This window comes from Panulirus ornatus, chromosome 10 (assembly GCF_036320965.1).
Source record: "Panulirus ornatus isolate Po-2019 chromosome 10, ASM3632096v1, whole genome shotgun sequence".
Lineage (NCBI taxonomy): Eukaryota > Metazoa > Arthropoda > Malacostraca > Decapoda > Palinuridae > Panulirus > Panulirus ornatus.
The window spans coordinates 26,614,228-26,638,517 of record NC_092233.1 but is presented as its reverse complement, the minus strand read 5'-3'; the positions used below and the strand labels follow the sequence as shown (position 1 = coordinate 26,638,517).

At 39.5% G+C, this 24,290-nt stretch overlaps 1 protein-coding gene across 2 annotated transcripts in view; it reads left to right on the top strand.

The window, feature by feature from the left end:
• The window catches only part of LOC139750832 (protein wntless-like), a 74,430-nt gene extending 55,040 nt beyond the window's left edge, over positions 1-19,390 (top strand). For both annotated transcript variants that reach the window (XM_071665607.1, XM_071665606.1), the window contains 2 exons: positions 9,899-10,004; positions 16,928-19,390. In XM_071665607.1, coding sequence (XP_071521708.1) covers positions 9,899-9,987 — 89 coding nt within the window. In that variant the 3' untranslated portion in view covers positions 9,988-10,004; positions 16,928-19,390. The remainder of the gene's footprint in view (positions 1-9,898; positions 10,005-16,927) is intronic.
• The last annotated feature ends 4,900 nt before the right edge of the window (positions 19,391-24,290 follow it).

Below are 24,290 nucleotides of genomic sequence, written 5' to 3'. Positions count from 1 at the left end.
ATGGAATGGATCAAGAATAGGGTGAAAGGAAAAACTGGAATTGTGAAGTATGCATGCGTATTTGCACATGCACATTTGTATATGCACATGAAGCATTTTTGGAGAAATTTGAGTAACTGTATAGAAAGGTTTGAGAAGGATAGAAAGGGGGTTGTAATAGTTGACATGAATGCGAAGGTTGGATGTGATGAAACAGGCAACATAGTTGGTATATGGGGAGAGCCTGGAGTAAATGAGAATGAAAGTTTTCTTGTGGATGTCTGTGTTGAGAAGGGCTTATGCCTTGCACACACTTTTTTTTTAGCATAAAATGATCCACAGATATACATGGATGAAAAATAATGGAGGAGCAGAACAAAAGGGTTTGATTGACAGTGTGGCAGTGGATGAAAGGTTGAGAAAGGCTGTGTTGGATACAAGATTTGTGAGAGATTCTTCTGAGACTCAACTATTTTGCTGTTCTTGTGGAGGTGAAGATCAGGGAGAAGTGGAGGTATGGCGTAAGGAATAATGGAGGGGTAAAAGTGTTGGCATGCAAGAAGGAGAATCAGAAAGAATGCAATAAGGAGTATGAAAGAAGGGTGACCTAAAGTATAGATGGAAGTGCAGTAAATGTAGAAATGCAGTCATGTGCGAATAAGGTGTTTAAAATGTTTAGAGAAAGACAGTTAAAGGTTATAGAATTAGTAGTTACATACAAGGTCTTGAAATATAAGAATAAAAAGAAAAAATGCATGGTGGATGGATGAGATTAGAAATGCTGTGGAAGAGAAGAAAAAGGCATATGGAACATTGCTCACAAGGAAGGTTTCAGTGGAAGTTTAGCAGTGAAGGAAAGAAGAATGTAAGATTTGTAAGTGGAGTGTTATGAAGCTGATAGATGAAAGCAAAGAAAGGGTAGATTACAATTTTTGAAGAAAGTTGAATGAAAAGTTTAGGGAAAATATGAAATAGCACTGGAAGGAAGTGAAAAGGAAAGAGGTGGATGTAATAGTGGAAATGTAAATGTGAGAAGTAGGGAAGAGGAGTTGCTGAATCAAAAGGAGGATAAAATAGTGGAAATGTCAATGTGAGAAGTAGGGAAGAGGAGTTGCTGAATCACTTGGAGGAAGTGAATGGAGGATGGAAAGAGTACTTTAAAGAACTGATGAATATGGGAGGAGAAGCAGCAGGTGTTACATGCATGGATATAGATGGATGGAAGGGGCCTATAGCAAGAAGGGAGATAAAAAGGGCAATAATGAAGTTGAAGGTTGGAAAGGCATTTGGAGTGGATGGGACTATGGCTGAAATGTTGAAGTATGGAGGAGGGAGTGTGACAGAGTGGGTACATTTGATATGTAATTTAGCATGGAAATATAAGGATCAGCCTGATGATTGGATGAAAACTATTATTGTTCCTTTGTTTAAAGAAAAAGGTGCTTAGGATTTATGCATGAGTGATGGAAGTGACTGAATGCAGAATATGTGAGGAACAAAGGTTTTGGGAAAGGTATGGGATGTGTAGATCAGATTTTTGTGGTGAAAATGACTGTGGAGAAGCAACAAGCAAAAGGTTAGAAGCTATATGCAGCTTTTATGGATCTGAAGAACACATACAACAGAGTGGAGTGGAATACTTAATGGGATGTGTTAAGGATAGATTGGTTAAAGAATTACTGTTGGGTGGTGTGAAAGCCTTTCATAGCAATGCATGCGTGAGTAAATGGAAAGTTGGGAAAAATTTCAGCACATATGTGGGTGTGCAGGAGGTTGTGTGATATCACCATGGCTTTTAAGTGGATGGAGTGATAAGAGAGATGAAAGCAAAACAAGCAAAAGTGGGTGCATAGATGGCATGTGGTGGTTGAGGTATGGTGGCTAGTGAAAATTCTGGGTGTGGATGATACGTGTTGTTTGTTAAGAGTGAAGAGTTGCAAAAGGTTGTAAGAGTGTCTTTTGATGTTCGTAAGCTTAGGCAATTGAAGTAAAGTAATGCTGTTTGAATGGAAACAGAATGAAAGTATAGATTTTGCAAGACCCTTTAGAGTGTAAAAGGGAAGTATACTGAACTGTATTATAGTTATGGGAGGAGAAGGACTGGAAGTAGTGAAAGAATTTAAATATTTAGAAGCTGATTTGGAAGGAGAGTGAAGAGAGTGAGCAGTACAGGGTAGAAGAGCCACTGAAGGGAAGAGGTGTAAGTGCGGAAGTGAAGAAAGGATTAAGGGACAGCATAGTCCTCCTAACCCTGACTTATGCAGCCAAGACATGGACATGGATTGAGTCACACAGGTAAAATAATTCTGGCTGTGAAAATCAGCTTTTTGAGAGGAGCATGTGGTGTAACTAGATGGAATGAAGAAAGAAATGAAAAGGTGGATGAGGGATTTGGTATTGCAGCGAATGCAAAATGAATTGATTATTATGTTACAGAATGGGTGAAATGTAATACTTTGAAATGGTTTGGAAATATGGAAGGAATGCAAGACCAGGAATTTACAAGAGTATATGATAGGACAACTAAAGGGGTTGTTGTGAGAGGAAGACCACCTATGACATGGGGAAACAGAGTAGAAGAGTACCGGTGAGGGAGAAATGGTGGAAGAATGTATGGAATGGTGTATCTAAGGGAGGCACGTAAGGCCAAGGATAAGTGGGGAGTCTTTTGCTGTGACCACCTCCTTGATGGGAGTTCCTGGAGGGAACAGGCATCAGAGGTATAGACTGACTTATAGTTTCAAATGCAGTTTACACCCAAAGTGATGTTTATTGCACGCAGTGCTGTGTGGGTACCACAGCTCACTAACAAGAGCCATCTAATCATTTAACTAGCTCTTTTTAGTACTTACATGATTAAAGAAAATATATTGAGTATTACAGAAGTTCTTGCTCTGATTTACAGCACTCATGGTAACTCAAGTCCCAGTAACAACTAAGTTTTTTACACTTATTTGCTAATTAGTACCAGGAACAAAGGATGGCCTAACTTGTTCACATCCACTTTCTAGCTATTACTTATAATGTACCAAAATCAGTGACCCATATCCACAACCAAAACCCACAAACCCTTTTGTGGTTTTCCCCAATCTATTTCATATTCTTTTTCAGACCATTGATGGCATGCATTCTCCTGTTTATCACATCACTCCAATTCCCTATGTAGATTCCACGCATTTCTCCTACCCCCCTGAATCTTCAGGCCTCAGTAACTCGAAGTGTCTTTCACTCTGTCCTTCCATCTCCCTCTCCTCTTTGCTCCCTCCATTTCTGATATGTGTGTCCTCTCCACTTATCCTCTGCAAACCATTTCAGCACACTTTCTTCAGCTCTTTTGTGTATACTCCACATACTATCACACCTCTCTTTTACACTATCATTCCTTACATGATCAACCCTCCTCACACAATGTTTGTCTTCAAGCACTTAATTTCCAACATATCCATCTTCTATGATTTTGTAGCATTTAGGGCCCAAGACTCACACCTGTGTAACACCACCACTGGGACTACTATACCATCACACATATCACTCTGAGTGCTTACAGAGGGTGACCTCTCTTTCCACAAACTTCTTGCATGCACAACCTTCACCTCTTTCACTCACCAAGTGGTTCACATCAGCTTCCAATGTTCCATATACTGATAAGTTCATTCCTGGGTATATAAAGCACTCCACATCCTCTACTTCTCATGGTTAAAATTTACACTCAAACCAACCTCTCTTTGCCTCCTGCTAAACCTTATAATATACTTTCATTCACATTGACTTTTAATTTCCTCCTTAACACTCTCAACCAAACTCTTACACCAGCTTTTGCAGTTTCTTACTCAAGGATGCCACCAGAATCAAGTCATCTGCAAAAAAACAACAGATGTATAATAGATTATTTTCATGCCTTGGTCAGAAGTAACCAGGAAGTTTTGAGGAAACTAGTGCAGTTGAAAGAGGAGGTAACAGAACTGAATTGGTATAGAGTTGGCAAGAAAAAAGGAAGGAATTGAAAGAAGATGGATATTTGCAGTCTAAGATTAACAGGACTCTCCTTGGTCCCTATTACTAACAATTGTAGTCAATAAATTCATTGAAAATATCATAATGATTCAAACTGATGATTATTTAGGAAGTAAGAACATTCTGAAATGGAAAGAAAGTGTGTCTTCAAAGTGAGTCAGCATGAGTTCTGACTAAAGCAAATGTGGAAGATTCATGATCATAGTAGGACCTCAATGACAAAGTAAGCTACAGATTCAAAAAGAAGTTGATGGATAGCATGAATGTTTTCTAGACAGCCAGAAGTTGTTTGACAATTCCCCTAAGGGGATTATTGATAAAAGATAGAAATTGACACAGGTTTAGGAGAAGGGCTTTCAGTGGATTAAGATCTACCTAAGTGAGAGGGAACAGCAAACATGTGTTTCAAGCTGGCCAAAAATAATACATCCCACAAGGATCAGTTCTTAGGCCACTAATATTCGTGGTCCACATAAATAGCTTGCCAGAGAGAGCCAAATCAGATCTGAATATGTTTTAAGATGACATTCAGTAATCCTGTACCTGCATGTAACTTGGATATCAGATTAGATTAGTTATGAGGGAGGCAGGCAATTCTTAGCAAGTGTCAGAATTGCCTTTAAGTACTCACACAAGGAATTTCATAGATGACTATCTGTCTATATCTCTGATGCCGGTTCCCTCAAGGAACTCCCATCAAGGGGTGGCCATGGCAAAAGAGTCTTCACTTATCCCTGTTTTTACATCCCTCCCTCTTATACACCATTCCATGCATTCTTCCACTGTTTCTCTCCCTCCAGTATTCCTTCACCCTATTTGCCCATTTCACAGGTGGTCTTCCACCCACACCAACCCATTTAATTGTGCTATCATACACTCTCCGTGTAAACTCTCAGTCTTGCATTCTTTCCACATGCCCAGATCACCTCTAAGTTTTACCCATTCTACCACTCCACAATTCATTCCCTTTGCATTCTTTGCCATACCACATCTCTCTTACTCCCTTTCATTTCCATCTTCATTCCATCTAGTCACACCACATGCTCTTCTCGAACAGTTCATTTCCACAGCCTCTGTGCCTCATTCCACATTCATGTTTTGGCTGCATAGGTCAGGGTTGGGAGGACTATGCTGTCTTGTAATCATCTCTTCACTTCCATACTTACACCTCTACCCTTCATTATTCTATTAAGGGACCCAGTGATTTCTAACTTGTACTGCTCTCTCCTTTATCTCTCCTTCCATATCACTATGCTTAACCAAGACAGCTCCCAGGTACTTAAATTTCCTCACCTCTTCCAGTCTTTTTCCCCCAGCACAATTTAGTACACTTTCTTCTTTCACTCTATATGATTTTACATAATCTATACTTTCATTCCATTTCCTTTCAGATGCCATTACTTTACTTTTACTTGCATTTACCTTCAATCTCCACCTACACACATCATAAAAAACACAACCTTCTGCAGCTCCTCTTCACTCTCTGCGAACAACACAGTATCATCCACAAACAGGCTTGCCACTAGCCACCATATCTCACAGCCACACTCCATTTCAGCACTTGTTTTCCCTAGTTTTGCTTTCATCTCTCTCATCACTCCATCCATTATATATTTCAAATGCCACAGTGACATCACACAGCCCTGCCTCACCCACATGTATCCCAAAACTTTCGTTCAGCTCTCCATCCACTTTTACACATGCATTTGCTCCTGTAGAGAAGGCTTTTACATCATGCAACAGTTTTCCCCCATACCATATATCCTTAACACATCCCATGAAGCACTCCACTTGACTCTGTCATATGCTTTCCCCAGATCCATAAAAGCTGCATACAACTTCTTACCTTTCACTTATTACTTTTCTATGGTCATCTCCACTACAAAATTCTGATCCACATATCCCCTACCTTTTCTGAAACCCCCTTGCTCTTCACTAATTCTGCATTCAGTCACTTCCATCACTCTGTCAATAAAATATTCTTGCATACACTTTTCCTGGTATACTTAACATATTTATTCTCCTATAATTGCTACATATATCCCTTGCACCTTTTCCTTTGAATAAAGGGACAATAATAGCTTTCATCCAATCCTCAGACACAACTTTCTCTTTCCTTGTAAAATTACTTAAAAGATACATCTACTCTGTCACACTTTCTCCTCCATACTTCAGCATTTCAGCCATAATCCCATCCACAATTGGTACCTTTCTTCCCTTCAGTCTCATTATTGCCCTTTGCTTTGGGCCTGTTCAATTGTATCCTCTTCCTTCCGCACTCCATACCCATGCATGTAACAATTACTGCCTCCCCTGCTCCCACATTCATCAGTCCCTTGAAATACTTTTTCTATCTTCTTTTCATTTCCTCACACCAACATATCCTCTCTTACATCCAGCTCTTTCCTTTTTCACCTCCTTCCAGTATAGTTTCTCATTATCCAGAAACTTTTCACTTAACTTCCTTCCAAAATCTTCTCTTTCTTTGCTTTCCTATATTGACCTCTTAACATTCCACTTACATATTTTGTATTCTTCCCTCCTCCTTTGCTGAACTTCCACTGGCACATTCCTGTTGAGTAATCTACCATATGCCTTTTCCTTATCTTCCACAGCATTTCTAATCTCTTCTGTCCACCATGCATTGCCCTTTTTATTCCTGTATCTCACTACCTTGTATCCAACTACCAATTCCACAACCTTTACTAGTATTTCTCCAAACAATTTAAACTCCTCATTCACACATGACTGTATTCCTACATTCACTGCACTTCCATCTAAGCTTTCAGTTACCATTCTTTCATACTTGTATTTTTCCTGACATGAAAAATACAAGTTAAATTCGCTGTAACTACCAAACAAAACTTCTTGATGTTCACACAGTAGAGGAAATATGGAATAATTCTAAAAACACTCTACTCAAGATTGAAAACATACATATTCCATGAATTACAAGAACATGCAATATTTCAAAACCATCATGGATGAATGGGAGAACAGGACTAATTTGCTAACTGAAGAAAACATATAAGAAATTCAAATCAATGGGAACTGATGAAAATCACCAGGAATTAATCAAAATCCAAAGAGAGTGTAAGAAGGTCATAAGACAGAGTAATTGTGAGAGAGGAAAAAGAATTTCTTTGAGAATTTAGAATACTAAGGATTTCTTCAAATAGATAAAGGAAGACAGTAAAAGAAGGAATTGGATCATTACGAAACAAACATGACATTCTAACTACTAACAATAAGGAAATGGCTCCCATCTTAAATTATTCCTTTAACTCCACGTTCACAAGTGAAAATGTTTCTCAAAGATCTGATGAAGATTTTTTTTGAAGGTTAGAGAAATATAGAGCTCTGTAGTACTTAAATACCTGAACCAATTAAATCCTAACAAATCCAATGGCCCAGATAACATAGCTCCAAGATTTTTAAAAGAGGTCTGGAAACAGCTGATATACCCCATAACAAGAATATTCAACAACCCTCTATTTGATGGTCAGGTGCCAACTGACTGGAAACTAGCAAATGTTACTCCTATATACAAAAAAGGAGAAAAAAAGGTGTGCCTTGAACTAACACCCAATTAGCCTTATGTCAGCATTAGGTAAAACAATGGAAAAAATAATAGTAGATAAAATTGTCATGTTTCTAGAAGATCACAAAATTATATCGGACAACCAACACATTTCTGCAATAGAAGATCCAGCTTGACGAATCTGCTGGAATTTCTACTGGTAGTTATCGGAACTGGGATGGAAAGGTACTGTCCGATGTAGTATATTTAGATTTCCAAAAGGCGTTTGATAAAGTACCTCACAAGGGACTTTTACATACACTCAAGGCCCATGGAACCTGTGAAAAACTCTGTACATGGATTAGAGAAAGCAGCACGTAGTATTAAATGGTGAAGCCTCAGACTGGCCAGACATAACGAGTGGTGTGGCACAGTGGACAGTCCTAGGCCAAATTCTTTTCGTAATATACATTAATGACCTAGAACTCAGTCCCATATCTAAGATCTCCAAATTTGCTGATGATACTAAACTAGGAGGTAGAGCTGTAAACAAGTGGGACTGGGAAATGATTCAAAGAGATCTTAACTTACTAACAAAGTGGTCAGACAGATGGCGAAGGAAGTTTAATGTAGACAAGTGTAAAGTTATGCACATTCGAAACAAGACTATATGTTACAACTACAAACTATTTGGAAACTATAACAAAAATAAATGAAGAAAAGGGCCTTGGAGTTGTCATTTGCAACAATCTGAAGTACACTAAACAGTGTTAAGGAGCAAGTAAAAAGGCAACCAAATCATAGGTTTCATAGCCAGAAACATGGATTACAAGACACCAGAAACAATTCTCACTCTTTATAATTCTATAGTAAGACCACACCTTGAATATACAGTCCAGTTTTAGTCCCCAAACTATAAAAAAAGATGAGGTAAAATTAGAGCAAGTACAAAGACACATAACAAAACTGATCCCATCCCTTAGAAATCTGGCTTACGAAGAGAGGCTAAAATGATTGGATCTCTTCTCTCTTAAAAAATGTAGACTTTGCGATGACTTAATCCAAGTGTTCAAAATTCTGAACAAGTTCATAAAGTAAATTACGAACATCTTTTTGAGGTACAAGTAAATAGAGTTGCAAGGACAGTTCATATAAAACTCAAAGCTAAAAGATGTTGTACAGACATGGGAAAAAGCTTCTTTTGTTATAGATGTGTTGAGCATTGGAATAAGTTTTCATCAGACATAGTGAATGCTAATATTATAAATACTCCAAAAGTCATTTAGACAAATATTTCATAAATTCAGGTATACCCTTAAGAAGAATGCCAGATATAAACTGCATAATGACAGCAGTTACGGGGACACTAGAAGGCTAATATGCAGCAGCAGGGAGTCAGTGACAGCTTAAAAAAACTGCGGAGCAGAATTACATTTTCTTGTCAAGTTAAACTCCTTTTTTTTTTTTTTTTACCAGATAACCCAGTCTTGGGCCAGTGAGGCCTCCTGTTGTCTGTCTTTCTCATGTAAACTCATGTAAACACTTTTACCATTCCATTCTTCCTTACACCTTACCTCCACTTCTCCCTGATCCTCATCGCTACAAGAAATGCAAAATGTTCAGAATCTCCAAAGAATCCAGGAAAGCCTTTCTCAATCTTTCATCCACTGCCACAAAGTCAATCAAAGCCTTTTGCTCCTTTCTTCCATCATTCCTCCTCCATGTATATCTGTAGATCATCTTATGCTGAAAAAAGGTGTTCACAAGGAATAAACCCTTCTCTGCACAAATATCTACAAGATAGCTTCCATTCTCATTTACTCCAGGCACTCCCCATTTACCAACTATCTTACTAATTCCATCACATCCCACTTTTGCATTCATATCACTCAATATGACCATGTTTCTTTCATTCTCAAAACCATTTATACAGTCATTCAAATGACATTCAAAGCATAGGTTAGGTCCAAATGATATTTTCTCTTTTTAAAAGACAGAAGATTAAAAGGAGACATGATTATTGATTGTAACTTTCAATCAAAACAGAAGGTTTGTAAAAGAAAAGGCCATATGAATGGTGGACAAATGAAACAAGCTAAATGAAGAGGAGATGAATGCAGTGACTATTATACCTAATCTAAATCTTTTATGAACTAGTTGAGAGGTAAGAGAGTGGCCTTGCTCATGCAAAATTCTCTCCCAGTGTACATAAACAGGTAATCATGCACACAACACTTGCACATATAGCACACACACTGTGATGCTTATGAAAAAATTTAGAATAGCACACAAAGCAAACAGCGTAAGATAATCTAACAAACATACTGGTAAATCCATACAATAAGATATTTGGTTATTAGTTTATCAAGTATGAATTCTTTACAGGCAGGTTTGATATGAGTAGAGTTGTGGGTGTCCCACTAGGTACCCAACAGTATCCCTCCTTTGTTGATATGAGAGTCACTACATTATGAAGTCCTACTCTATATAGGTAAGTTAATTGTTTTTTTGAGGTATTGGATATTATGTACTTACTCACATTGTAACATGTATGAATATTGGTAAGCTTTGTCTCTGAGCACATCAAAATCAGAAGTCTAATGAGGTCTGGTTACAGTTGTTGCATTATCTATGATTATATCACATTATATGTTTATATTACATTATATTACATATAGGAAGAAGCCCTCCAGACTTAATTTGTGAACTGTTAATGTTAAGGATTTTTGTGCGTTATACATAGGTACTAATCCTTTGGATGCTCTTTTCCATTAGTTATTCATTATTTTTATATTTTTTCTATTATACTTTGTTGCTGTCTCCCGTGTTAGCGAGGTAGCGCAAGGAAGCAGAGGAAAGAATGGCCCAACCCACCCACATACACATGTATATACATAAATGCCCACACACGCACAGAAACATACCTATACATTTCACCATATACATACAAATACATCAACAGACATATACATTTATACACATGTACTTATTCATACATGCTGCCTTCATCCATTCCTGCCGCCACCCCGCCACACATGAAATGGCACCCCCCTCCCGCCATGTGTGTGCGAGGTAGTGCTAGGAAAAGGCAACAAAGGCCACATTTGTTCACACTCAGTCTCTTTTAGCTGTCATATGTAATGCACCAAAAACACAGCTCCCTTTCCACATCCAGGCCCCACAAAACTTTCCATGGTTTACCCAAGATGCTTCACATACCCTGGTTCAATCTAATGACAGCACGTTCACCCCGGGATACCTTATCGCTCCAATTCACTCTATTCCTTGCACACCTTTCACTCTCCCGTATGTTCAGGCCCCGATCACTCAAAATCTTTTTCACTCCATCCTTCCACCTCCAATTTGGTCTCCCACTTCTCCTTAGTCCCTCCACCTCTGACACATTATATCCTCTTTGTCAGTCTTTCCTCACTCATTCTCTCCATGCGTCCAAACCATTTCAATTCACCCTCTTCTGCTCTCTCAACCACACTTTTTTTATTACCACACATCTCTCTTACCCTTTCATCACTTACTCGATCAAACCACCTCACACACGTATTGTTCTCAGACATATCATTTCCAACACATCTACCCTCCTCCTCACAACTATCTATAGTCCATGCCTCACAACCATGTAACATTGTTAGGATCACTATTCCTTCAAACATACCCATTTTTGCTCTCCGAGATAACCTTCTTGCCTTTCATACATTCTTCAACGCTCCCAGAACCTTCGCCCCCTCCACCACTCTGTGACTCACTTCTGCTTCCATGGTTCCATCTGCTGCTAAATCCACTCCCAGATATTTAAAACACTTCACTTCCTCCAGTCCCTCCACCCTACTGAACCTAATAACCTTGCTCTTCTTCTTTCACACACTTTACCGAACTCAGTCACCAACTTTTGCAGTTTCTCACCCGAATCAGCCACCAGCGGTGTATCATCAACGAACAACAACTGACTCACTTCCCAAGCCCTTTCATCCACAACAGACTGCATACTTGTCCCTCTTTCCAAAACTCTTGCATTCACCTCTCTAACAACTCCATCCATATACAAATTAAACAACCATGGAGACATCACGCACCCTGCTACAAACAGACATTCACTGGGAACCAATCACTTTCCTGTCTTCCTACTCGTACACATGCCTTACATCCTCGATAAAAACTTTTCACTGCTTCTAGCAACTTACCTCCCACACCATACACTCTTAATACCTTCCACAGAGCATCTCTATCAACTCTATCATATGCCTTCTCCAGCTCATAAATGCTACAGACAAATCCATATGTTTTTTTCTAAGTATTCCTCACATACATTCTTCAAAGCAAACACCTGATCCACACATCCTCTACCAGTTTGGAAACCACACTGCTCTTCCCCTATCTGATGCTCTGTACAGGCCTTGACCTTCTCAGTCAATACCCTCCCATATAATTTCCTAGGAATACTCAACAAACCTATATCTCTGTAATTTGAACACATCTTTATCCCCTTTGTCTTTTGTACAATGGCACTATGCATGCATTCTGCTAATCCTCAGGCACTTCACCATGAACCATACATACACTGAATATCCTCACCAAACAGTCAACAACACAGTCACCCCCTTTTTTAATAAATTCCACAGCAATACCATCCAAACCCCGCTGCCTTGCCGGCTTTCATCTTCAGCAAAACTTTCATTACCTCTTCTCTTTTTACCAAATCATTCTCCGACCCTCTCACTTTGCACACCACCTTGATCAAAACACCCTATATCTATCACTTTATCATCAAACACATTCAACAAACCTTCAAAATACTCACCCCATCTTCCTCTCACTTCACCACTACTTGTTATTACCTCCCCATTTGCCCTCTTCACTCATGTTCCCATTTGTTCTCATCTTACTAACTTTATTTACCTCATTCCAAAACATATTTTTTTTATTTTATTTATTATACTTTTTCACTATCTCCTGCGTTAGCGAGGTAGCGCAAGGAAACAGATGAAAGAATGGCCCAACCCACCCACATACACATGTATATACATAAACGCCCACCCATGCACATATACATACCTATACATTTCAACGTATACATACATATACATACACAGACATATACTTATATACACAGGCACATATTCATCCATTCTTGCCACCACCCCGCCACACATGAAATGACACCTCCATCCCCCTGTGGGCGCGCAAGGTAGTGCTAGGAAAGGACAACAAAGGCCACATTCGTCCACACTCAAACTCTGGCTGTCATGTGTAATGCACCGAAACCACAGTTCCCTTTCCACATCCAACCCCCACAAAACTTTCCATGGTTTACCCCAGTCGCTTCACTTGCCCTGGTTCAATCCACTGACAACACGTCGACCACAGTATACTACATCGTTCCACTTCACTCTATTCCTTGCACACCTTTCACCCTTCTGTATGTTCAGGCCCCAATCACTCAAAATCTTTTTCACTCCATCCTTCCACCTCCAATTTGTTCTCCCGCTTCTCCTTGTTCCCTCCACCTCTGACACATATATCCTCTATGTCAATCTTTCCTCACTCATTTTCTCCATGTGTCCAAACCATTTCAACACACCCTTTTCTGCTCTCTCAACCACACTCTATTTATTACTACACATCTCTCTTAACCTTTCATTACTTACTCAATCAAACCATCTCACACCACATATTGTCCTCAAACATTTCATTTCCAACACATCCACCCTCATGCGCACAACCCTATCTGTAGCACATGCCTCACAACCACATAACATTGTTGGAACCACTACTCCTTCAAACATACCCATTTTTGCTCTCTCAGATAACGTTTTCATCTTCCTCACATTTAATCGCTCCCGGAACCTTCGCTTTCTCCCCCACCATGTGACTCACTTCCACTTCCATGGTTCCATCTGCTGCTAAGTCTGCTCCCAGATATCTAAAACACTTCACTTCCTCCATTTTTTCTCTATTCAAACTTACCTCTCAATCAACATGTCGCTCAACCCTACTGAATGTAATAACCTTGCTCTTATTCATATTTGCTCTCAACTTTCTTCTTTCACACACTTTACCAAACTCAGTCACCAACTTTTGCAGTTTCTCACCAATCAGCCACCAGTGCTGTGTCTTCAGTGAACAACAACTGACTCACTTCCCAAGCCCTCTCATCCAGAACAGGCTGCATACTTGGCCCTCTCTCCAAAACTCTTACATTCACCTCCCTAACCACCCCATCCATAAAAAAATTAAACAACTATGAAGACATCACACACCCCTGCCACAAACTGACATTCACTGGGAACCAATCACTTTCCTCTCTTCCTTCACATGCCTAACATCCTTGGTAAAAACTTTTCTCTGCATCTAACAACTTACCTCCCACACCATATACTCTTAAACCTTCCACAAAGCATCTCTATCCACCCTGTCATATGCCTTATCCAAATCCATAAATGCTACATACAAATCCATCCGTTTCTCTAAGTATGTCTCACATACATTCTTCAAAGCAAACACATGTTCCACACATCCTCTACCATGTCTGAAACCACCCTGCTCTTCCAGAATCTGATGCTATATACATGCCTTCCTCCTCTCAGTCAATACCCTCCCATATAATTTCCTAGGAATACTCAACAAACTTATGCCTCTGTAATTTGAACACTCACCTTTATCCCCTTTGCCTTTGTACAATGCCATTGTGCATGCATTCTGCCAATCCTCAGGCACTTCACCATGATCCATACATACAATGAATATCCTTACCAACCAATCAACAACACAGCCACCCCTTTTTTATAAATTCCACTGAAATACCATCCAAACCTGCCACCTTGCCAGCTTTCATCTTCTGCAAAGCTTTCACTACCTCTTCTCTGTTCACCAAACCAATCTCCCTGACCCTCTTACATCACACACTACCCCAGAAAAAACACCCTATATCTGCCACTCTTATCATCAAATACATTCAACAAACCTTCAAAATATTTACTCCATCTCCTTCTCATTTCATTACTTGTTATTACCTCCCCATTTGTCCCCTTCACCGATGTTCCCATTCATTCTCTTGTCTTATGCATTTTATTTATCTCCTTCCAAAACATCTTTTTATTCTCCCTAAAATTTAATGATATTCTCTCACCCCAACTCTCATTTGCCTTCTTTTTCACTTCTTGCATATTTCTCTTAACCTTCTGCCACTTTCCTTTATACATCTCCCAGTCATCTTCACTACTTCCCTGCAAAAATCATCCAAAGCCTCTCTCTTCTCTTTCAATAACAATCTTACATCTTCATCCCACCATTTACTACCCTTTCTAATCTGCCCACCTCCCACCTTTCTCATACTGCAGGCATCTTTTGAACAAACCATCACTGCTTCCCTAATACATCCCATTCCTCCCCCACTCCCCTTATGCCATTTGCTCTCACCTTTTGCCATTCTGCACTCAATATCTCCTGGTATTTCCTCACACAAGTACCCTTTCCAAGCTCACTTACTCTCACCACTCTCTTCCCCCCAACATTCTTCTTTTCTGAAAACCTCTACAAATCTTCACCTTCGCCTCCACAAGATAGTGATCAGACATCCCTCCAGCTGCCCCTCTCAGCACATTAACATCCAAAAGTCCCTCTTTTACACACCTATCAATTAACTTGTAATCCAATAATGCCCTCTGGCCATCTCTCCTATTCACATACATATACTTATGTATATCTCTCTTTCTAAACCAAGTATTCCCAGTCACCAGTCCTTTTTCAGCACGCTAATCCTCAAGTTCTTCATCATCTCCATTTACAACACTGAACACCCCATGTACACCAATTATACCCTCAACTGCCACATTACTCATCTTTGCATTCAAATCACCCATCACTATAAACCAGTCTCGTGCATCAAAGCTGCTAACACACTCACTCAGCTGCTCCCAAAACACTTGCCTCATGATCTTTTTTCTCATGACCAGGTGCAGAGGCACCAATAATCACCCATCTCTCTCCATCCACTTTCAGTATCAATCTAGAGTTTACTTTCTGACACTCTATCACATATTCCCACAACTCCTGCTTCAGGAGGAGTGCTACTCCTTCCTTTGCTCTTGCCCTCTCACTAACCCCACACTTTACTCCCAAAACATTCCCAAACCACTCTTGCCCTTTACTCTTGAGTTTCATTTCACTCAGAGCCACAGCATCCAGGTTCCTTTCGTCAAACATACCACCTATATCTCCTTTTTTCTCATCTTGGTTACATCCGCACACATTTAGACACTCCAATCTGAGCCTTCGAGGAGGATGAACTCTCCCCACATAACTCCTTCTTCTGTTTCCTCTTTTAGAAAGTTAAACACAAGGAGGGGAGGGTTTCCAACCCCCCGCTCCCACCCCTTTTGTTGCCTTCTACGACATGCGGGGAATATGTGGGAAGTATTCTTTCTCCCCTATCCCCAGGGATTCAGCTTGTATGATGATAATTTGAAAACAGATGAAACTCACTTTAGAGTTACTTTTGGCAGTGCTTCCTTTTGTTGGTAAATTAAACATTTATTTGTAGTGAAAGGGTCTTCCATGAGCAAGTTGTATGAAAGGGTATATATCATTTCAGAAACCAAGCAGTTAAGTAGATCACATATGCCCAATGAAAAAGTTTTGACAGGAGTGAGGCTTCCTTATCAGTGGTGATAAAATCTGAGGTGTAACTCATGGTTTGCTGATTGTCCTCTGGTAACTACTACACATGAGAGGCCCACTATTCACATGATGAATTTTGTTGCAAAATTCTACTAGTGTTTTGTTGATTTGTATGCGGAGAAGCTTTCTCTTTGTATCATTGGCAATCATTACATCAGGTGACATCTTTTATAGTGTAAAAACACATGTGTCACTAAAAGATGTTTTTCTAAAAATCCCTCTTGTACTCTTATTCTATTGCATTGTATGATGATTTATGTACATTCATCTCCAGAAACCACAACTTTAGCACACGTGGTGCATTTCTTAGTGTAAAACCATTTTACTCTACAACTATACAGACATTTTTTTCTCTCTTGTATGAAGGTTTATCCTGCCACACTGCTATGAAATAATTTCATTATTTCTAGATGTGTATCATCTTCCTGCTTTGTCAGTATAGCAGTGCTTATCATTTCACTCTCCTGAGCTCTTATTCCCAATATTTTCTAAACTTTATTTTGATCTAAAGCCTGCACTGTTATTGTTAGGTCATATCATGACACAGAGGTATTGCAGTGTTATTACAAAGTATTCCTTTTCTGATTCTTATATTGGGTAGCATTACTGTGAATAACTTTGTTCTCCACCTCATTTCATATCAGTGTTTCTAATCAGCTCTATGTAATTCTGTGTGATGAAACAGGATTATCAATACAGTAAACTGTCTACTTCCAACAGGACCATGATGGATCTCGTGCACTTGCATGACAAATCATATTGGATGTAACTCGAATGATACACAAATGAATGGTTCAGCTATACTGAAATTATTTGTGTCTACACCATTGCGAAGATACAAGAGGTTGCAAGAAAAAATGATTTTGGACACAGTTAATGTAATTGTTTCCTTATTAGAGATTTTTAGGTCTTTTGTGATGTGATTTAAAGTATTTGGGGTAAGGAACAATGTATTCCATGAAATAAAACTAAAAAATATCAGTTTTCAGAGACTAAGAATTTCTAGTATTCTCAGGCTACGTATAACCCATTCCAGATCACTTCATTGAACGTGTAATTGTTTTAGGCAAAGTTTCTCTTACTCTTGCATAACTTTTTTTATCAGGTCTTCTCTTTCTGAAATTTACTTCTGTGGAAGTTGGTTGTATCATCATGTCACAGTTTAGCTAAAATTGATTTATTTCTGAGCTCCATGTTAGCTTCAGCAGTGCTTTGGAGGAAGAAAGTAAAAGTTTAGAGAAGGTGTTTAACTGTTACCCTTACTGCTTCATCACTTTCAAAAGTATACATGCAGTGTACAAAAAACTTCTCTGTAGACTGGAATATGTAGTTAGTACAACAACTATTGATAGCATGAGATTTTTTGATTTAATGAGATGGTCAAGGACCTGAATCCTTTAGCTAAGGAAGGCTTTGGCAAGCTTATCATGGACTGATCTGAGTAGAGGTATTATCGTACAGTATGTCACTATTGTAATGGCATAGCAGTAAATACAGCATTTACAATGTGATATATCTTCAGTATGGAGGGTGCCATCTTGTAACTGCCGTATCAGTTGTAGATAAAATTGTATTGAACATCCTATCTTTGTCTTCTGCCAAAGAGGATCGTTTTTCATGATATTTAGCTTTGTGAGAAAATGAAGAACCACTTGGTGAAAAATGAGTTGGAATAGAGTATGCCACTGTCCAACAACTCTTGTGTTACATTAAGAAGAATGTCTTGTACCCTGTATGATGAGCAAATCCTTGGATTTAACCTCTTCACTTTTGCCAAATGCCTTCTTATAATCTTTGATGATTAGGAACTATTGGATGTGTTTGATGGCTTTCTGAAGCTTTTCTTTCTCTTTGAAGATAGCATCCATATAGCTTTTCTTTTTCCTGAAATTTGTCTTAGCCATGGATATGTCATTTATGGATGGGTTGCAACCTTCCCCCATTTTAGTGCATGGCTGATTATAGAAGTGTCTCTGTGTATGATGTGGTTCCATTTGCTGCAACCTTGTCTCAGTGAATTTTGCATGCATTTCCCTTGCATAGTTATGCCTTCTCATGATGTGGTCTCCTTTGCTACCTTTTTTGCTGAACTGTTCATCATTCCATTTTTTGTATATCCTGCATAGCTTGGTGGCATATACAGAACAAAGAAAAGAATTGGTGTTGTAGCCTGTAGGTACAGAGTGTCTTTACAGATGTACAAAATGATCCATTCTTAGAATAAAGTGATGGTAGGGTATGCCACTGTCCAACACCTCTTGTGTTATGTTTAGAAGAATGTCTTGTACCCTGTATGATGAGCAAATCCCAGGATTTAATCCTCTTCACTTTTGCCAAATGCTTTCTTTTAGTCTTTGATGATTAGGAACTGTTGGATGTGTTTGGTGGCTTTCTGAGTTTTTTCTTTCTCTTTGAAGATAGCATCCATATAGCTTTCCTTTTCCCTGAAATTTGTCTTAGCCATGGATATATGTCATTTATGGATGGGTTGCAACCTTCTCCCATTTTAGTGCATGGCTGATAATAGAAATGCCTCTGTGTATGATGTGGTTCCATTTGCTGCAACCTTGTCTCAGTGAATTTTGCAAGCATTCCCTTGCATAGTTAAGTAGAGAAATGCCTTCTCATGATGTCTCCTTTGCTACCTTTTTTGCTGAAGTGTTCATCATTCTATTTTTTGTATATCCTGCATAGCTTGGTGGCACATAAAGAACACAGAAAAGAATTGGTGTTGCAGCCTGTATGTACAGAGTGTCTTTACAAATGTACAAAAGGAACCATTCTTAGAATAAAGTGATATCCATTGGATGAAAATGGTGGTATCAGCATTCAGGAGTCAAAGGTCTGTCCACACCTTTACTTACTTGAAGTTTAATGATACAGTATTGGCAAATTTTACTCAGATGCAGTATTATTAATATGCACCAAAGTCTTCAAAATAGGTAAGTACCTACAGCAAAATTTTAACCTAGTTTGCAAGGTGGGTGCACCACTGAGCTGAAATCACATTCCAGTTCAATAAAAGAACAGCACTCAGGCAGCACCCATTCTCCATGAAGCATACTTATGTTAAAAGTAAGCTTTCATGTTGGTTTGTCCTTTTTGACTGTCAACAGCTGTTGACAATGATATGGATGCTGTTGTTTTTGGTGTAATAAGATGAAATAAAAGTCACATTGTGTGTTCTCTGGATTCATTGTTAAAATCCTTGAAAGTGTTTATGATCCTTCATCCACATTCTTTTTCTTTTACTTTTTTGTTTTCAAGAGCCCTATCCTGTATTTATGTATCGCATAACATTTATATTTTCATTCCTCTCATGATAATATTAATGGAGTAGAACATAAATTGGGAAATGAATCATAATACTGAACCTTGTTTTGGAAGCTCAAGTGAAATATATATCGAGGGGGTGAGTATATGAGTATATTTGTAGTGAATAGACAGACAGGGTTAGATTAGAGAGATATATATAGTTTATAATTAAGTCTAAAACCAAAAGAACAAAGATGGCTGTGAAGTAAATAAAGGCAACCCAACAGCTAGCCAGTATGTGCAAGGCATAATGCAATGATCCAAGACTGTCAACACATAATGGTAATCTAACTGTTGAGTTACCTGAGGTAATTCCTTTTGTATACCCTTGGTATCTTTTGTACTATTAACACTTCATACATATTTTTATGTGATTGATCATATCTATCTGGAGATTAGGCCATTAGAACATGGTTTCAACTTCATCAAGGTTTCTATTAACCTAAATAACCTGATTCTCAATAATGAGTTAATTAGTGCTTATCTAATTCTTGTGGATCTACCAGGAGATACGGAAAACTCAGGTCTTTCTTCTCAACTAAACCAGAGTAAGAGGAACACCTTAAATTAGAGCAGTTGATATGTGAAAGGACCTCCCATAGTCATCATAGATTTACACTTTATATGATGTTACAAATTAACTGTAAAGGACCAAATGGTTAGATCAAGACTCTCAAAGAAAAAGCAATTATATACAGATGAGGACATTATTGAAAACTAGACTTTTCAAACTCTCAGAGACCCTGAGGTGCTACTGCTACCAGCTATGGAGATGAGACTATGGTAAGAAATACTGAAATGTATCCAGTGGAAGTAGTTCACTTAAGAGTTTGACTAGCACAAGCTCATGGACCAGATGACATGTACTTGAAGAGTTAACAGAGACCTTTGTCAGTCTAATGGTGTTTGGGATTACCTTCACAGAGGGCTTTTTGTCAGAAAAAATGTATTTGCAGTATCAGTATCAAGAAATAAGCTACAGAGAAAGTGTGTGAAGAAAGCTGAGAGTAAATGTGAATAAGAGCAAGGTAATTAGGCTCAGTAGGGTTGAGGAACAATTTAATTGGGAACTTCAGTGAAGAGGGCTGATGGGGAGGTGATAACAAGTAGTGGTGATGTGAGAAGGATATGGAGTGAGTATTCTGAAGGTTTGTTGAATGTGTTTGATGATAGAGTGGCAGATATAGGGTATTTTGGTCGAGGTGGTGTGCAAAGTGAGAGGGTTAGGGAAAATGATTTGGTAAACAGAGAAGAGGTAGTAAAAGCTTTGCAGAAGATGAAAGCTGGCAAGGCAGTTGGTTTGGATAGTACTGCAGTGGAATTTATTAAAAAAGGGGGTGACTGTTTTGTTGACTGGTTGGTAAGGTTATTTAATGTATGTATGACTCATGGTGAGGTGCCAGAGGATTGGCGGAATGCTTGCATAGTGCCATTGTACAAAGGCAAAGGGGATAAAAGTGAGTGCTCAAATTACAGAGGTATAAGTTTGTTGAGTATTCCTGGGAAGTTATATGGAAGGGTATTGATTGAGAGGGTGAAGGCATGTACAGAGCATCAGACTAGGGAAGAGCAGTGTGGTTTCAGAAGTGGTAGAGGATGTGTGGATCAGGTGTTTGCTTTGAAGAATGTATGTGAGAAATACTTAGAAAAGCAAATGGATTTGTATGTAGCATTTATGGATCTGGAGAAGGCATATGATAGAGTTGAGAGAGATGCTCTGTGGAAGGTATTAAGAACATATGGTGTGGGAGGTAAGTTTTTAGAAGCAGTGAAAAGTTTTCATCGAGGATGTAAGGCATGTGTGCATGTAGGAAGAGAGGAAAGTGATTGGTTCTCAGTGAATGTAGGTTTGCGGCAGGGGGTGTGTGATGTCTCCATGGTTGTTTAATTTGTTTACAGATGGGGTTGTTTGGGTGGTGAATGCAAGACTTTTGGAAAGAGGGGCAAGTATGAAGTCTGTTGTGGATGAGAGAGCTTGGGAAGTGAGTCAGTTGTTGTTCGCTGATGATACAGCGCTGATGGCTGATTCATGTGAGAAAGTGCAGAAGCTTGTGACGGAGTTTGGTAAAGTGTGTGAAAGAAGAAAGCTGAGAGTAAATGTGAGTAAGAGCATGGTTATTAGGTTCAGTAGGGTTGAGGGTCAAGTCAATTGGGAGGTAAGTTTGAATGGCAAAAAACTGGAGGAAGTGAAGTGTTTTAGATATCTGGGAGTGGATTTGGCAGTGGATGGAACCATGGAAGCGGAAGTGAATCATAGGGTGGGGGAGGGGAAGAAAGTTCTGGGAGCAGTGAAGAATGTGTGGAAGTCGAGAACATTATCTCGGAAAGCAAAAATGGGTATGTTTGAAGGAATAGTGGTTCCAACAATGTTATATGGTTGCGAGGCATGGGCTATGGATAGAGGTGTGAGGAGGAGGGTGGATGTGCTGGAAATGAGATGTTTGAAGACAATAAGTGGTGTGAGGTGGTTTGATCAAGTAAGTAATAATAGGGTAAGAGAGATGTGTGGTAATAAAAAGAGTGTGGTTGAGAGAGCAGAAGAGGGTGTTTTGAAATGGATTGGTCACATGGAGAGAATGAGTGAGGAAAGATTGACCAAGAGGGTATATGTGTCAGAGGTGAAGGGAACAAGGAGAAGTGGGAGACCAAATTGGAGGTGGAAAGATGGAGTGAAAAAGATTTTGAGTGATCAAGGCCTGAACATGCAGGAGGGTGAAAGGGATGCAAGGAATAGAGTGAATTGGAACGATGTGGTATACCGGGGTCGATGTGCTGTCATTGGACTGAACTAGGGCATTTGAAGTGTTTGGGGTAAACCATGGAAAGTTCTGTGGGGCCTGGATGTAGAAAGGGAGCTCTGGTTTCAGTGCATTATTACATGACAGCTAGACACTGAGTGTGAACAAATGTGGCCTTTGTTGTCTTTTCCTAGCACTACCTCGCGCACATGAGGGGGAGGGGGTTGTTATTTCATGTGTGGCGGGGTGGCAATGGGAATGAATAAAGGCAGACAGTATGAATTATGTACATATGTATATATATGTCTGTGTGTGTATATATATATGTATACATTGAGAGGTATAGGTATGTATATTTGCGTGTGTGGACGTGTATGTATATACATGTGTATGTGGGTGGGTTGGGCCATTCTTTCGTCTATTTCCTTGCGCTACCTCGCTAACACGGGAGACAGCGACAAAGCAAAATGAATAAATAAAATAAAAGTTTGAATGGAGAAGAACTGGAGGAAGTGAAGTGTTTTAGATATCTGGGAATGGATTTAGCAGCGAATGGAACCATGGAAGTGGAAGTGAGTCACAGGGTGGGGGAGGGGGCGAAGGTTCTGGGAGCACTGAAGAATGTGTGGAAGGTAAGAACGTTATCTCAGAGACCAAATATGGGTCTGTCTGAAGGAACGGTGGTTCCAACATTGTTATATGGTTGCGAGGCATGGGCTATAATAGATAGGGCCATGCGAAGGAGGGTGGATGCATCAGAAATGAAATGTTTGAGGACAATATGTGGTGTGAAGTGGTTTGATTAACCAATGAAAGGGTAAGAGAGATGTGTGGTAATAAAAAGAGTGTGGTTGAGAGAGCAGAAGAGGGTGTATTGAAATGGTTTGGTCACATAAAGAGAATGAGTGAGGAAAGATTAACAAAGAGGATATATGTGTCAGAGGTGGAGGGAACGAGGAGAAGTGGGAGACCAAATTGGAGGTGGAAGGATGGAGTGAAAATGATTTTGAGCGATCGGGGCCTGAACATACAGGAGGGTGAAAGGCATGCAAGGAATAGAGTGAATTGGAATGATTTGGTATAATGGGGTCGATGTGTTGTTAATGGATTCAAAGAGGGCATGTGAAGTGTCTGGGGTAAACCATGGAAAGTTTTGTGGGGCTTGGATGTGGAAAGGGAGCTGTGGTTTCGGAGCATTACACATGACAGCTAGAGACTGAGTGTGAACGAATGTGGGCTTTGTTGTCTTTTGCTAGCCCTACCTCACACGCATGAGGGGAGTTGGGGGTGCTATATATTTCATGTGTGGCGGGGTGGCGGCAGGAATGGATGAAAGCAGCAAGTATGAATATGTACATATGTATATATGTTTATGTCTGTGTATGTATATGTATGTATACGTTGAAATGTATAGGTATGTATATGTGCGTGTGTGGGTGTTTTATGTATATACATGTGTATGTGGGTGGGTTGGGCCATTCTTTCATCTGTTTCCCTGTGCTACCTCGCTAACACTGGAGACAGCGACAAAGTATAATAAAATAAAAAAAGATATATATATTTATCTATTTATTATAATTTGTCCCTGTCTCCTGCATCACCGAGGTAGCACAATAAAACAGACGAAAGAATGGCCCAACCCACCCACATACACATGTATATACATACACGTCCACACACGCACATATACACATCAACGTATACTTATATACACATACACAGACATATACATATTTACACATGTACATAATTCATACTTGCTGCCTTTATTCATTCCCATCGCCACCCCACCATACATGAAATGACAACCTCCTCCCCCTGCATACGCGTGAGGTAGCGCTAGGAAAAGACAACAAAGGCTACATTCGTTCACACTCATTCTCTAACTGTCATGTGTAATGCACCAAAACCACAGCTCCCTTTCCACATCCAGGCCCCACAAAACTTCCCATAGTGTACCCCAAACGCTTCACACGCCCCGCTTCAACCCACTGACAGCACGTCGACCACGGTATTCCACATCATTCCAA